General features: G+C 45.7%; 1 protein-coding gene across 1 annotated transcript in view; it reads left to right on the forward strand.

Annotated features, from left to right (window-relative positions):
* Positions 1–8,391, forward strand: part of SDHAF3 (succinate dehydrogenase complex assembly factor 3) — a 39,338-nt gene extending 30,947 nt beyond the window's left edge. The window contains exon 2 of the mRNA XM_068157074.1: positions 8,006–8,391. Coding sequence (XP_068013175.1) covers positions 8,006–8,212 — 207 coding nt within the window. The 3' untranslated portion in view covers positions 8,213–8,391. The remainder of the gene's footprint in view (positions 1–8,005) is intronic.
* Positions 8,392–16,890: the final 8,499 nt, after the last annotated feature.

The following is a 16,890-nucleotide window of genomic DNA, read 5'->3' on the forward strand; positions in this document are numbered from 1 at the left end:
CTCACCAGCTTCGTTGCCCTTCTCTGGACTCGTTCCAGCAAGTCAACATCCTTCCTAAACTGAGGGCCCCAGAACTGGACACAGTACTTGAGGTGTGGCCTAACCAGAAGTGTCTCCTCATGTTGTAGTGGAACCTCCTGCATTCAGCTCGTACATATTTTTCCTTGCCCCATCATTGGGCACCACCAAAAAGAGCCTGGTACCTTCACCTTGGCACCCACCCCTCAGATATTTATAGATGTTGATAAGATCCCCTCTTAGCCTTCTCAAGACCAAACAGCCCCAGGTCTCACAGGCTTTCTTCATAGCTGAGATATTCAAGTCCCCCAATCACCCTCCTAGCTCGCTGTTGGACTCTCTCCAGCAGATCCCTGTCTCTCTCAAATTGGAAATCATTTACCTCTGTGCCTTGTGATCAGAAGTGGTGACGTAGCTTTTCATCCCCAGCAATTAAAATATGCCCAATTCACTATTTCCTCGGGATATAAAGGAATTGCAATTTCTTTGCCACCGTGTGCTTCAGGATGTTGCTGAGTCTGACTTCAGCAGTTACCCAAAGATAAAGCAAACACCAGGGGAGGGATTATAGGTCCATTCAAGGAGAAATGTTGTTTTGGTTGCCTTTTGTAATTAAAACCCCACAAAAACAAATGCTAAACTCTTCCTTTTCCCATAAGAAAGGAAGGAAGTTGACTGAAGCCTGTCATCTACAGCCAACAAGAGAGAGACACAGTTGCTTCAGCAGTGATGAGCCCTGCATCTCTGGAGGGCACTGTATCCAGTCATCAAGTCATGAAATCATCAGATCATGTTTAAGACAGAAGGTTGTCTCCCTGACACTCAGCAGGAAGACAGCCTACATCTCAGGTTTCCTTAGACCTGTAACAGTATCACAGTATCACTAAGGTTGGAAGAGACCTCAAAGATCATCGAGTCCAACCTGTCACCACAGACCTCATGACTAGACCATGGCACCAAGTGCCACGTCCAATCTCCTCTTGAACGCCTCCAGGGATGGTGACTCCACCACCTCCCTGGGCAGCACATTCCAATGACGAACGACTCGCTTGGTGAAGAACTTTCTCCTCACCTCGAGCCTAAACTTCCCCTGGCGCAGCTTGAGACTGTGTCCTCTTGTTCTGGTGCTGGTTGCCTGGGAGAAGAGACCAACATTTAGATATAGACAATCCCCTCACAAGTGCCAAGCTGTCCTCATGGTTTGACATGGCCTCTGCATATCTTTCCATCAATAGTGGACTGAAATACAAAATAGCTCATCCCAGCTGCTCTTCACACAACTTGGTTTTGGAACTCCTTCTCAATTACTATTTGGTAAATTTGTTAGAAAAGGGAGAGTTTTCTTTCCCTTGGATTGTTTGTCATTGTGGATAGGAGATGTATCCCATAGTAAGATGAGATTTTTTTTTTTCACACTGGCAGCCAAAAAAGCCAGCTGTGTCCTGGGCTGCATCAAAGGCAGTGCGGCCAGCAGGTCAAGGAGATGATTCTGCCCCTCTGCTCTGCTCTTGTGAAACCTCACCTGGAGTACTGTGTCCAGCCCTGGATCCCCCAACGCAAGAAGGACATGGATCTATTGGAGAGGGTCTGGAGAGGGGCTGTGAAGATCATCAGAAGGCTGGAACATGTCTCCTATGAGGATAGGCTAAGAGAGTTGGGTTTGTTCAGCCTGGAGAAGAGAAGGCTCCAGGGAGACCTTAGAGCAGTTTTCCAGTATTTGAACAGTACCTCTGGAGTAGCTGGAGAGGGACTTCTGACAACAGCATGTAGTATCAGGGTGAGGGGAATGGCTTCAAACTGGAAGAAGATGGATTTGGATTGGACATGAGAATAGTGGGTCACTGGAACAGGTTGCCCAGAGAAGTTGTGGATGCCGCCTCCTTGGAAGTGTTTAAGACCAGGCTGGATGAAGCTTTGAGTAACCTGGTTTAGTGAGAAGTATCCCTAACCATGGAAGGGGTTTGGAACTAGATGGTCTTTAAGGTCCCTTCCAACTCAAGCCATTTTATGAGTGCTCCGGGCTTGTGGTCTTGAATGATGTTTGAGGAACCAATTTGGTCTCTGGCAAATCATGCCATGGAGCGGGGCTTTTGGGTGTGTGGTTTTTGGTCTTTAATCCTTTCTCAACTTTGCAAGCAACACAGCTGACACCCTTTCTGCAGTGCCTGGTATCTTGAAAACCTCAAATGTCACCCATCCCTTTGCCCTTTTGATCAGTTTGTGCATTCTGTGAATGCTGATGACGCAGAGAGCAGAGGACAAAGATGTATCTGCTTCAGTTAGTGAATCTAAATAAACCCCCTCTGTGGTTACTGATTGCAACAAATACCTTCTGTGTTTCTGCAAAAATCTCTTGGAGGCTCAAATGTTGAATGTGTCAGAGGATTTGAGGAGAGCCCAATGTCTGGCTTCAGCTTACATGCTGGAGACAACAGGATCTGTGGGCAGCACCAGCATCTCTAAGGACTGAATTCAGGGGAGGCATCTGCCTCTCTGTGCTGGTCATATAGAGAGTTTTGGGGTGTCCCTGTGGTTGCACGTACTGTTGGTAGTGCAGGGACCTCATTGTCTTATCCTCCTTTAAGACTGGGATGGGTACCTGGAGAAGTGTAGCTCTGGGGTTGCCCCATCCCTGGAGGTATTCAAGGTAAGGCTCAACAAGGCTCTGAGCAACCTGATCCAGTTGGACTAGATGACCTTTGGAGGTCACTTCCAACCCAGACTGTTCTGTGGTGTGGGTAGCTGGCATTAAATACTGAATCAGTCATCTTTTCATAGAATGATTAAGGTTGGAAAAGACCTCTAAGATCATCAAGTTCAACCTTCTACCCAACATGTTCATCTTTTGGTGGTAAATGATCAGGAAAGGTTACCTTGACTTGGATGACTTCTGCTTCTGATTATTTCTGGTGGCTGTCATATCCAAGGTGCAAAGGCTTTTAGCACTCAGCCGGTGGTTTGCTTTTGTTTTCCCTGTGTGCAGCAGGGAAGTCACTACAGTAGGAGCTACTTAACCAACCAACCTAAAAAGCCCACAGAGGTGGAGAGGTTGTCCTTGGCTGTCTGCCATACCTGCCCATCTGTGCACCTCTGCCATTCTTGGCTGTACAATGGTGCAGGCTTGTCTTCCATTTTGTGTCTCCTGTCTCTGCCCCTCCTCTGGACCTGCTCCATCAGGTCCACATCCTTCCTGTGTTGAGGGCTCCAGGGCTGGACACTCTTCATTCTTCTGCCACCACAGGCAGAGAAAATGAGGTATGCCATGTGGTTGATCTTTTCCCAGCTCTTTTGTAAAGGCTGAAACATTTTCTTTGGTGCATCACTGCCTTTTGATAAAGCGGGGTGAGAAAGTTCCATTTTCTGTCAGGGGCCAGCCAATACTCAGCAGGTTTCCAGGGTGCAGGTCTGAATTTTTGCTCACAGCAGCAATCGATGCGAAACCACGAGTCTTGAGGCTTTCTGGCATGTACAGAAGATTTGTTCAGCTAGAACATGAATGAGGAGAAAGCCAAGGGTAACAGGGCCAGATGAGAGCAGGTTGGAAACGCTGCAGAGCGGAACTACTGTCCTCAAGGAATGAGGAAATTCAGTCTGTTGCTGTGTGACTGGATGCAGGGCATCCATGAAAGTGGACAGCAGGGTTTTGTGAGGACCACTTCCATGATCTGGATTCTTTGATGCTTTGTGAAATGTGAAGCTTTGAGGTTATGTGGAAAAATAAATAAATTGGAGACTCTTGAGCAGTAATTAATGAGGTGGTTTTGGAAAAGGTGATCTTCTGATCAACAGAGTTTGTAAAATTGTAGCCAATCATGCAATGGAGTCAGTTGTTTCTAGGTTGGGTTAGGAACTGGCTGGAGGGCCGGGCCCAGAGAGTGGTAGTGAATGGTACCACATCCAGCTGGCGGCCAGTCACCAGTGGTGTCCCCCAGGGATCAGTGCTGGGCCCTGTCCTCTTCAACATCTTCATCGATGATCTGGATGAAGGGGTAGAGTCAGTCATCAGCAAGTTTGCAGATGACACAAAGTTAGGGGCAGATGTTAGTCAGTTAGAGGGTAGAAAGGCTCTGCAGAGGGACCTCGACCGACTGGACAGATGGGCAGAGTCCAATGGGATGGCATTCAACAAGTCCAGGTGCCAGCTGCTGCACTTTGGCTACAGCAACCCCATGCAGAGCTATAGGCTGGGGTCGGAGTGGCTGGAGAGCTCCCAAACAGAGAGGGACCTGGGGGTGCTGATTGACAGCCACCTGAATATGAGCCAGCAGTGTGCCCAGGTGGCCAGGAGGGCCAATAGCATCCTGGCCTGCATTAGGAATAGTGTGGCCAGCAGGAGCAGGGAGGTCATAGTGCCCCTGTACTCTGCTTTGGTTAGGCCGCACCTTGAGTACTGTGTCCAGGTCTGGGACCCTCAGTTTAAGAAGGACATCGAAACACTTGAACGTGTCCAGAGAAGGGCAACAAGGCTGGGGAGAGGCCTTGAGCACAAGCCCTATGAGGAGAGGCTGAGGGAGCTGGGATTGTTTAGCCTGGAGAAGAGGAGGCTCAGGGGTGACCTCATTGCTCTCTACAACTACCTGAAGGGTGGTTGTAGGCAGGAAGGGGTTGGTCTCTTCTCCCAGGCAACCAGCACCAGAACAAGAGGACACAGTCTCAAGCTGCACCAGGGGAGGTTTAGACTCGAGGTGAGGAGGAAGTTCTTCACCGAGCGAGTCATTCGTCATTGGAATGGGTTGCCCAGGGAGGTGGTTGAGTCATCGACCCTGGAGGCGTTCAAGGGGAGATTGGACGTGGCACTTGGTGCCATGGTCTAGTCATGGGGTCTGTGTTGATAGGTTGGACTCGATGATCCTCGAGGTCCTTTCCAACCTAAGTTATACTGTGATACTGTTCCATAGCACATTCCTGCACCTGGCCCCTCCCAGGTGGTTAATCATTGCTGGTGTGGCCAGCAGGACCAGGGAAGTGATTGTCCCCCTGTACTCACCTCTGGTGAGGCCACACCTTGAGTAGTGTGTTCAGTTTTGGGCCCCTCACTGGAAGAAAGACATTGAGGTGCTGGAATGGATCCAGAGAAGGACAGTGAAGCTGATGAAGGACCTGGAGAACAGGTCTGGTGTGGAGCAGCTGAGGGAACTGAGGTTGCTTAGTCTGGAGAAAAAGAGTCTGAGGGGAGATCTCATTGCTCTCTACAACTCCCTTAAAGGAGGTTGGAGCCAGGTGAATGTTGATCTCTTCTCCTTATTATCAGGTGATAGAATGAGAGGAAATGGCCTGAAATTGTTCCAGGGGAGGTGGAACAATTGGAGATTGTTGGAGATTAGGAAAAATGTCTTTCCTGACAGAGTGTTCAGGCATTGGAACAGGCTGCCCAGGGAGGTGGTGGAGTCGTCATCCCTAGGGGTTTTCAATACATGTGTGGACCTGGCAGTTGGGCACGTGGTAAAGAAATTGTTCATAATGTGGGATTATTACACTGTCACTGTTTGGGAACATGTGTGTAGTGTAAAAAGGGGAGAGGTGCTGTGGAGAAAGATTATGAAACCATTGTGATTTTTCTTGTTTTGAAATTAGGTAACTTGATCACAATGTTCTACCATTTCTGATCTCCCCATTATAAAAGGAAAAAAGGAATCAGTTTAGTTCAGAGCCTACATTAATAAAAAATTCATTTTGTTTACCCTGGTTTATCTCTCTTTTTTTTTTTTTTCAATAGCCATGAATTAAGCTTTGCAGTGGGATTGGTTAGTTCCTGCTAACCTGGTTTGAGGTGGAAGGGACCTTAAAAAATCATTCAGTTCCCAGCCCCCTGCCATGGGCAGGGACACCTTCCACTAGCCCAGGTTGCTCAAGGCTTCATCCAAGCTGGGCTTGAGCACCTCCAGGGAGGGGGCATCCACAGCCTCCCTGGGCAACCTTTTCCAGTGTTTCACTACCTTCACTATAAAGAATTTTTCCTAATCTCCAATCTAAATTTGCCTTCCTCAAGCTTCAATCCATTCCCTCTCATCCTATCACTACAAGCCCTTGCAAAAAATCTCTTCCTGGCTTTCTTGTAGGCCCCCTTCACGGGGATATCTTACTAAAGTCAGAAAGAATCCTATTTTTCTTTTCCAGTAAAAAAAAAATCAACTTTTGAAATTAATTTCTTAATTGTAGAGCTTGTTTTTAAGCTCCTCTTGAGAAAACCAAAAAGTTTAGGCTCCCTTCCAGCTCATTGTTTAAGTGTGTCTTTAAGTAGGTTTGCTGACTTCAGCAAGTAGAAATGCCGTCAGGATTCTGACAAATGCACTAGCTACAGCTTCTCAGAGAGCTGCTGGTGGTGGGCAAAGAGAGCTGAGGAGCAAAGAGGATCCATGCTGATAGACTTTGAACACAGCACTTGCTGGATTAAATCTGCAGAACTGCTGCTCTTGCAAAAGCCCTGAGTGTTTTAGTGGAGAAAAATAATGGTCCAAGATTGCTCCAAAGTGGTGAGAGAGCCATTTTCCAACTATACTTACAGTACTTGTTGTGACCTGTTGGCCACTTCCATTGCCCTTCAGGAAGTTTTGCTTTTATGATGCTCATCAACCTGGTATTAATGTGATGCACACTGACTGTTTTGCCTGCCCATGGACACAAAATGCTGGTATTTAATTAACTAGGGGCTTAATGCTTTCTGTTACAACAGAATGAAAAGTGAGTCTGAACAGACTGTCGATGTTCAGAACAGTAGGGAAAGGGAGGGGGTCATCCTTTTCTTCTCTTCCTCTTGGGAATCAGTACACAATATGTGTTTAAAGGTCATTTAGATGCAGTGCTTGTGGATGTGGTTTAGGGGTGAACTTTTGTAGAGTAGGGTTATTGGTTGGACTTGATGATCCCAAGGGTCTTTTCCAATCTGAATGTTCCTACAGTTTTGTGATATGGAGATATCCGTCCTTGAAGCCCCTTCTCATTCTCCCCTTGCTTTTCATTTTACTAACTAATTTCTTCCCAGACTGGCAGAAGTCACAGAGATGCTGAATTCCTCCTAGCTTTAGAGCACTGCAGGACTGGATTACAGATTCCTTTACCAGTTCCCAGAAATGCAGAGGGTGTTGGTCCAATGAAGCTTTTTCTAATACAATTCTTCAGGAATAATAGTTTTCTAGCTGTATCAGTTTCCAAAGTGATCCCTATTGCTATCCATGTGTTTGAAGAATTATATCTGCATGTATTTGAGCTCTACTTCAATTCTGGGTTGTTTTCAGCAGTAATTTGATATGACAGAATGAATCTGTGAATGATACACACTTTAGCTACATAAAATTGACCAGAGATGCCAGAAATGGCTTCATATCTTTTAGTTCTTATAACAAGTGTATTGCTTTTGGTCACTTGGTGTTGTTTAACAGACTGTTTTAAGAATATTATTGCATCCAGTTCTAGGCTGTCCAGTTCAAGAGGGACAGGGATCTACGTGAGAGAGTCCAACAGAGGGCTACCAGGATGATTAAGGGACTGGAGCACTGCTTTAGGAGGAAAGGCTGAAAGCCCTGGGGCTGTTTAGTCTGGAGAGGAGAAGATAGAGTGGATCTAATCAATTTCTACAAATACCTGAGGGCTGGGTGTCAGGAAGGAAGGTACAGCCTCTGCTCACTTGTACCCTGTGATAGGACAAGGGGCAATGGATGTAAACTGCAGCACAGGAAGTTCCACCTCAACACAAGGAAGAACTTCTTCACTGTAAGGGTCACAGAGCACTGGAACAGGTTCCCCAGAGAGGTTGTGGAGTCTCCTTCTCTGGATACTTTCAAGCCCTGTCTGGAATCATTCTTGTGCAACCTGTGCTAGATTCTGTGGTCCTGCTGTGGCAGGGGGGTTGGGCCCAAAGACCTCCGGAGGTCCTTTCCAACCCCTGACATCCTGTGATCCTGTAACATGTTGTGGCAAAATGGGATTAAAAGTCAACCCGAATCCTGCCTTTGTCACTTTTGTGACCTTTGTATTTCTTCTTTGTTAGAACTATGCAGCACTGATCCAGCAACAAATTAATGAAGACAAAGAACACTTGAGAGAAAAGACTGTGTATGGAGTCCAGCTCACAGAAGAAAAGCTGAATGACTTCCGTGATGAACAGATCGGGCAGCTGAAAGAACTGATGGACGAGACTACCAAACCCAAGAGGAAAATCACCACCTCTAAAGACACTAAGCCTAAAAGGTTTTAAGAATGCTACTGTAGGCACTCAAACCATTTTGAAGCTTCCTTTTCCCAGTTGGACTTGAATGTGTTTTGTGTGGAATAATAGGAAAAAATGATGCCATAACTTGCCTGAAACACTTCTCTCTGACTGTTTGGCTTTCTGTGCAAGAATAAATGTTAAAATTAAATAATTACAACAGTTTATTTATTAGAATTATTATTTTCTCCTAATGGAAAGTGGTTTAAAGAACTGAGTAAAAGTAAATTAACAACTGTAACATAGAAAGGTTTGGGTTGTTTGTTTTTATGTTGGCACCCATAGGGCAAAAGATCTTTCTATTACCGTATCACCCTCTGCCTTAATGGAAAGGATCCATTTAGCATTTGGTGCCCCTTTGGATTCAGTAGACAAAGTCCTTGAGTGGATTGGTTTGGATGGAAAGAAATGAGGAACATCAGGAAAATGTAGTGGTGTTGAAGTGGAAAGTTGGTTTTCTTCTTGAGCTTCATTGTGAAACAGAAGATGTAGTTCATTATTACCTTTGAAGGAGCTACTGGCTTAGGAAGAGAATACTACATTTGTTTCAAAGCTAAACTCAGATTATTATTGTCACCCTGCACTCAGCACTGGTGAGGCCATACCTTGAGTATTTGGTTCAGTTTTGGGGCCTTCACTGCAAGAAGGATGTTGAGTGGCTGGAACAGGTCCAGAGAAGGGCAACTAAGATGGTGGAGTTTCTGGAGAACAGGTCTGGTGAGGAGCAGCTGAGGGAGCTGGGGTTTTTCCATCTGGAAAAGAGGAGGCTGAAGGAAGACCTTCATGCCTTCTACAACTACCTGAAAGGAAGTTGGAGCCAAGTGGGTCTTGGTTCCTCTTAGCAACAAGTGATATGAGAAGAGGAGATGGATTGCAGTTGCCCCAGAGGAGGTTTAAGTTGGATATTAGAAGAAACTTCTTCACTGGAAGGGCTGTCCAACAATGGAACGGGCTCCCCAGAGAGGTGTTATAATCCCTGTCCTTGGAGGTGTTTCAAAGAGGCAGAGATGTGATGCTGAGGGACATGGTTTAACCGCAGACTTAGCAGAGTTAGAGAGTGGTTTGACTTGGTGACCTTAAAGGCCTTTTCCAACCAAAACAATTCTGTGATTCTATGATAGTAAACATCTCTCATAGCTCCCATGCATTAAGAGCAGCCAAGATGAAAGCATACAGACTTTTGTGCTGAGTTTCAGAATCAAAGGGCCAAAGAGAAGTGAGATTCCAGGGGATGTGTTACAAGAATTCACCAGTTTGACCCCTAATGCTGAAATGTGGTAGGGACTAGGTAGCACAACAGAAGCTCATTAAAAGCTATCCAGTGAGACACAGCAAGCAAGGAATATTGATGTGGAATGCCAAGGGGGTTCTTGGAGTTAGAGGCAATCCTGTAAAAGCTGTTTAGATGTTAGTGACATCCTACAGTGTAGATTGTTCTTTTGTAATCAATATTCAGCAATTTATAGCTCAAAAGAGGATTCTGCCCATCTCAAAAACTGGATGAGCTCTAGAGGTCTGTGTGAAAGTCTATTTCAAAGGAAGAGAGTGTGAAATAGTTTTTGAGAAAACATCTAGCAAACTGGAGGGAGGATCTGGGAGGTGTCCAGGAGGTCATTCAAACCTCCAAATGCCAAGTACAAGTTAAAAACCTGATACTTCCTGGAGGTTCTGGCCTCTTGCCATGAAGTTGTGGTGCTATCCAGGCAGAGCAGGTCACACGTGGACAGAAGGTGATGTCTGTTGTGCTCACAGGTGACCAAAGAATCAAAAGGGCTTGTAAGAGCAAATCTCAAGCTTTGCAGGACAAACTTTTTAATGAACATTGGCAATAAGCCCCAAACCAGCCTGGTTCTTTTATTTTGTTAGAAACAATTCTCACTCCTTGTGCCAACGAAAATATCTATTATGAATCTCAGAGCAAGAACCAACATCTGCTGTGTAAGAAGAACATCTGCTCAGCAGGAAGAGAAGGGGAAGGCACAGAGATCACCCCATGGGAGGGGTTGGGGATAACAGATGGAAGAGGCTGTGGAGGGTGTTGAGAGGCCCTTGGTACAGCTGCTCTCTGGAGACCTTGTAGCACACACTGCTCAGCTTCCTTCAGCACAGCGGAGAAGGCTTCCTGAACCCCAGGAATGTGGCTTGTCACTAGATTCATGGTCTCTAGTGTAAATATGAAGGGTTTCTTCTACTCTTTCCATGACACTCTACCCAGATTGTGTACCATGAAAGTTCTGAGCTGTCACAGAGCCCTGGGCTGGTGTGCTGATGAATACCTTGTCCAAGCAAGGTTTTAAGTGTATTCTCATTTAAGTGTTTTGGTTGGAAAAGATGTCAAAGGTCAGTGAGTCTGAGCACTGACCTAGCACCACCATGCCTCTTAAATCATGTCTCAAAGCATCATTTCTACAGGGTTTTTGAACACCTCCAGGGATGGTGACTTCACCACTCTTTCAGTAATTTTTCCTAACATCTAACCCAACTGCAGTGAGCAGGGACATCCTCCACCAGAGTTGCTCAGAGCCTTGTCCAGCCTGACTTTGAGTATCTCCAGGGATGAGACCTCAACTAACTCCCTGGGCAAACTGTTGTAGTGTTCAGAACCCTCGTGGTGCAGAACTTGTTTCTAACCTCCAATCTAAATCTTTCTCTCATTTCAAACCATTGCCCCTCCCTCATCCTATCCATGCAGGCCTTTGCAAACCAGTCCCCCTTCAGCCTTCTTGTAGACCCCCTTCAGGTACTGGAAGGCCATTCTCAGGTCTCCCCTGAGTCTTCTCCAGACTGAACGACCTCAGCTCCCACAGCCAGTCCTCGTAGTTGAAGCTTGTGTCAGAGATGGAGGTGTGTCAGTGTCTTGGCCCAAGAATGAACCTGGGATGAAGCAAGCTTGCAGTGGGGGAGATGAAAGAAAAAAGGACTGGAAAACAAAAACTCATACATTATCATGGGGATTCCATATACATGTCAATGAGGTAATGAGGGCAACAAGGCTGGTGAGGGGTCTTGAACACATGACCCATGAGGAGCAGCAAAGGGAGCTGGGGTTGTCCAGTCTGGAGAAGAGGAGCCTGAGGAGAGACTTCATAGCTCTCTACAACAACCTGAAAGGAGGTTGGGGTGAGGTGGGGGCAAGCCTCTTCTCCCATGTAACAAGTGATAGAACAAAAGGAAACGGCCTCAAATTGCAACAGGTGATGTTTAGCTTGGATATTAGAGAAAATGGCTTTACTGAAAGGGTGGTCAGGCACTGGAAGAGGCTGCCCAACAAGGTGATCGAGTTACCATCCCTAAAGATGTTCAAGAGGCATTTGGATGTCCCTGAGAAGCTCAGGGACATGGTCTGGGCGTGGTATACAAGGAGATGTCAGGTTATGGCTGGATTTGATGATCTTTAGGTCTTTTCCAACCAGGTGATTCTATGATTCCATGTTGTGGGCAGCACAGTGCTAGACCCACCAGTGAGCACAGGGTAATCTGGGCAGCAGGATTATCAGGGAATAAAGCAGTCTTCTCTTTGTCATTTTCCTGCTTTGGGGGTCTAAGTTTAGCCTTGGCAAAACCAAACAAGCTCCATGGCTGAACTGGTTTTCTCCACCTTGAACTTACTTGGTTCTGAGATACTGGAAAACATCACAGTTTCCTCCTCTCCTCACTCACCTGGGTTTTCTCAGTTGGTATCAGCACGAATTCTTAAGTCTGTTTGTTTCTTTTTCTTCCCCCCCCCCCCCCCCCCCCCAGAAGTCTGTTTATAAACAGAAGTGAATCAATTTCAGGATCATCCTTATTTTAGGGTTTTAGGGTTGCCCTACATGAATTTGCCTTTGAATCCTTTGGATGGTTAATTCCTCTTTGAATCCCTATCAATGCACACAGTGATTCATCTTTGAAATAATAATCACCGCACTGGCTGCACAATAGATTCATCTTTCAGCAAAATAAAGACATGATTGAAACTTGCTATTATCAAAGCAGACCAAGTTTGTTCCCAAGAAGAAAATAATTCTGTTATTTTTGGCCAAATTGGTATAATGAACTGTCTCAGTGCTATTATCTCTGAGCATTAACAGGCTCTGTTATGCAGGATAATACTCAGAATAATTATTGCTTATCTGCATGTACATACATTGAATAATAAAATAATTAGACCTTTAAAAACTGAGGATAGAAAGGATTCCATTTACTGTAATGCTGATATTCTGATTATGAGGTTGGAATAAATAATATGATGTTTTATCAGCATGTCAAGGCAGTAAGTGCTGAATTTAGAGATATAGGAGCAGGCTGGGGGCAAGGGGTGGATTGTGGCAAACTCCAGGCAGAGCAGAAATTTCCATATGGATGTGAAGGATCTCTTGGAATTCAGATGTGGATGAGTTAGATAATCTTTAAGGTCCCTTCCAACCCAAACTGTTCTATGATTCGGTGATTCTATGATTTATGATTCTATGATCCAGTGATTCTACAAGTGGGATAGATGGGAGATGGATACTGCAGAGGACAGCATTAAAATGTTGTAGTGGAGATGAGTGGCTCTTTGAGCTTCACTTTTTTGGCTGTTGCTCATTATTTTCAGGAGTTGCATTTCCATCATAGACCGCAGTCTCCTGCCTTCACTCACACTCTTTCATGAGTTCATGTTGACCTGTGCCAAGCTGGCTGAATATTTCTTCTTGGGCTGTGATTGATTTTGCTTCATTTACTGTCTGAAGAGCATGACCTTATATATGGTGCTGAAGGCTGGCAGTGGGTGTTCCCTGTTACTCAGTGGATAATGATTTGAAGGGGGAGGGTTGTTTGCTTGCTTGTTTTTTCTTTCAGGACACCTCAGGAATAACTGAACTGAATGTCGGATAATGAAGAGCAACCAATTAAGATCATGCTCTCTTGCAAATCCCAGCCACTGGATTAATCACACAAGTGATTAGGAGCTGGGAGCAGACTGGTGGAACATTTTCTTTCTGTTTGTGGAGAGCTGTAAACATAATTGATTTACATTTTTCTCCAATAAGTTAATTTGAGAGAGTGTTCCCATTGTGAATAGTATCAGATTCAAGGCTCTGCAGCTCACAAATCTCAATGGCTCCACTGGAGAAAATACAGATCACTCCTTGCTGCAGCAGGATGAAAAGGATAAAGACTAATGACTGGTAAATGTTGGCTTCCTGTAAACAGAAAATTATCAGACCTGACAAATGCTATACATTAGCACTGTAGCACAAGAAGCAGGGTGCTCTCCATTATCTCTGATAAGTTAATGGATCAGTGCTGAAATTCTGAGGAAAAAAATAAAATAATTAAAGCAAATCTTCTTTGGAAGCAAAGTCCCCAGATTGACTCAGAACAGTTTTGGATTTAAAGCCTCCTGTTTCCTGGAAAGGTTACAATTAACTGCAGGGTTGCTGGATGAAACATTTTTCCATCCCCCAATGTAAATTGGCTGATAATGAAGGGCATCCCCTGAGATGAAATCTTTTGCTTTCATTTTGGTAGGGTGAGAGAGAGAGGAAGGGAGGGAAGGAGCTGAGCACTGAAATGCAGCAGACCCACATTCAAGCTCTCACTGATGTTGATATTGTGGATCTCAATCTTCACTGGGTTATCTAAGCTCTCCATGATGTGTCTTCCCCCACCTCCAGAAAAATCTCTTCGTCGTTTCTGTGTGGAACCAGGTGATGTGTGATTTGTGTGTGTGTGTTCACTGAATCACAGATTGGCAGGGAAGGGACCTCTGGAGATCATAGAGTCTGTATTAATTCTGTGTTCTGTATTTATTGAATGATGAGAGCAGACTCAAGTGGCCTCCAGGTAACAATAGTGTAATTAGCATAATGTCATATGACTAAACAGCTCCTGCTCCACCACCACCATTTTTGTACCCATACCAGAGCCAGGGGCAAGACCCTCACCAGCCAACATACCACACAGAGGAACTCAGCCCCAGCAAGGAAACCCAGCCAGCACCTGTGGAGGATATTGGAGTGGTTGTCAATTGCCTTCCTACCTAACCGGGGGGCCACCAGGCCCCCCGGCCTTTGTTGTCACCACCACCATCACCCAGTGTGCACCATGGGCACTCACCAGTGATGAGAGGAGGATCCTCAGCCCAGATGGGCTCAGCTTAGGGCTTCTGCCTTTCCTGGGGGGTATTAAAAAGGGGAGTGGGCAGGGAGGGCCAAGTGGCCACACCTGGGGTGGGAGGAGTCTCCAACAGAGCCCAGGTGCTCTGGGACTTGAGGGGAAAATGGGGCAGGTGAGGGACTTTGAGGGTGTCAGGTAATGACAGCACTAGGGGAAATGACAGAAAAAAAAAAAAAGAGAAATGGGTAGATTCAGTTTGGATGTTAGGAAGAATTTCTTCACCATGGGGGTGGTGAGACACTGGAACAGGTTGCCCAGGGAGGTGGTAGAAGCCTCATCCCTGGGAGTTTTGAAGGCCAGGCTGGATGTGGTTCTGAGCAACCTGATGTAGAGTGAGGTGTCCCTGCCCATGGCAGGGGAGTTGGAACTGGGTGATCCTTGAGGTCCCTTCCAACCCCAACAATTTTATGATTCTAAAACAATTTTGCAGTTTAGGCTGGATGTTAGGAAGAAATTCTTTACAGAAAGAGTGATTGGCCATTGGAATGTGCTGCCCAGGGAGGTGGTGGGGTCACCATCACTGGAGGTGTTTAAAATAAGACTGGATGAGGCAATTAGTGCCATGGTTTAGTTGGTTAGATGGTGTTGGGTGATAGGTTGGACTTGATTATCTTGAAGGTCTTTTCCAACCTGGTTAAATCTGTGATTCTGTGATTCTAGTCTAATCTGCCTGACAGAGCAGGGTCATCTGGAGTAAATCACACTGGAACATGCCCAGGTTGTTTTTGAAAGTCCCCAGGGAAGGAGAGTCCACAGCCTCCCTGGGCAGCCTGTTCCATTGTTCTGCCACCCTCACAGTAAAGAGATTTTTCTTCATGTTTATGTAGAACTCCCTGTGTTCCAGTTTGTATCCATTGCCCCTCCTCCAATCACAGGGCCACCAGTGAAAAGAGGCTGATCCCCATCTTCCTGACACCCACCCTAATGTATTTGGGTATTTGTAAACATCAATCAGATCTCCTCTCAGCCTTCTATTCTTCAGACTAGACAGCCCCAGGTCTCTCAGCCTTTCCTCATGAGACAGATGTTCCAATCCCTTCACCATCCTTGTAGCCTCTGCTGGACTCTCTCCAGTGGTTCATCGTCTCTTTTGAACTGAGGAGCCCAGAACTGGACACAGTACTCCAGGTGAGGTCTCACTAGGGCAGAGTAGTGTGGGAGGAGAACCTTCCTTGACCTGCTGGCCACACTCTTCTAATGCACTCCAGGAGACTATTGGCCTGCTTGGCCACAACAGCACATTGCTCTCTTATGGTCAATTTACTGCCCACCAGGACTCCAGTGTCCTTCTCCGTGTAGCTGCTTTCCAGCAGGTCAGCCCCTAATCTGTACTTGCCCAAGTGCAGGGCTCTACACTTGTCCTTTTTGTAGTTTTGGGGCAGTTTTTTTGGGGGGGTGTGTGTTTTTTGTTTGCTTGGTGGTTTTGTTTATTTTTTGTTGGTTTTGTTTGGTTTTCTTTGGAAGATTATTCTTGTGTAGTGTCCAGCTATGAGCTCCCTTCAAGAGAGCAGGGGAAACACAGATGCTGTGAAAAATCCCTTGCATGCCATGGTTGTCTCCTGTTTGTATGGCAAAGTGAAACAATTCAGAGAATGGAAGGGCTCAGAATTGACTTTCACTCACCCCAGAAAAACCCCACTAAAAAGTCCATAACTAGCAAAGAAATCCCCAACCCTCAAACCTCACAATGACTGGTGAGACAAAAGTGCCCTTATCAGCATGATACAGACAACTGAGTGAAAAGAGCCAGAGAGAGGTCTTGTAAGTAATGAAAAGAAATTCAATTACAGGATACTGTAATTGTTTTTCAGCAAATATTAATAATTGTGAGCATGGAAAAAGTTTCCTTCTAGCACAGCCTAATTGTGATGACAGGCAAAATAATTCCCTTTCCCAATGTGATTAATGCAGGTCAGGGTTTGCTGTATGCTGCATCAGGAGCGTTCCCTTGCCAGTGCTTGTGTTTGCTCCTCTGGTGAGCTCCTTTGGTGCAGCATGCTTGGGGTCTCAAGACTGTCTTCTTAGGGAAGAAATGTTGTCATCATCTGCTGGTGAAAACATGAGAGGAAAACTCCTTTTATCAGCAAAATTGGAAGATATTTGTGATTGCCTTTCATACCTGCTCTGGTGAGACCTCACCTGGAGTACTGTGTTTGGCTCTGGGGAGCTCAACACAAGAAGGGAATGAAGCTGATGGAGAGTGTCCAGAGAAGCACCACAAATATATCAGAAGGCTGGAGCATCTCTCCTATGAAGACAGGCTGAAAGAACTTTGGTTTGTTCAGCTTGGAGAAGAAAACACTCCTAGGAGACCTTAGAGTAGCCTTCCAGTACCTGAAAGAGGCCTACAGGAAATCTGGGGAGGGACTTTTTACAAGGGCTTGTAGCAATAGGACAGGGGATAATGGTTTAGAACTAGAGAAGGGTAGATTTAGATTGGACATTAGGAAGAAATTCTTTACTATGAGGGTGGTGTAGCACAGCCATGGGTTGCTCAGGGAGGTGGTGGAGGCCCCATCCCTGTA

Source organism: Melanerpes formicivorus, unplaced genomic scaffold (assembly GCF_026170545.1).
Source record: "Melanerpes formicivorus ecotype bairdi unplaced genomic scaffold, bMelFor1.0.p_v2 SCAF_35, whole genome shotgun sequence".
NCBI classification, from domain to species: domain Eukaryota; kingdom Metazoa; phylum Chordata; class Aves; order Piciformes; family Picidae; genus Melanerpes; species Melanerpes formicivorus.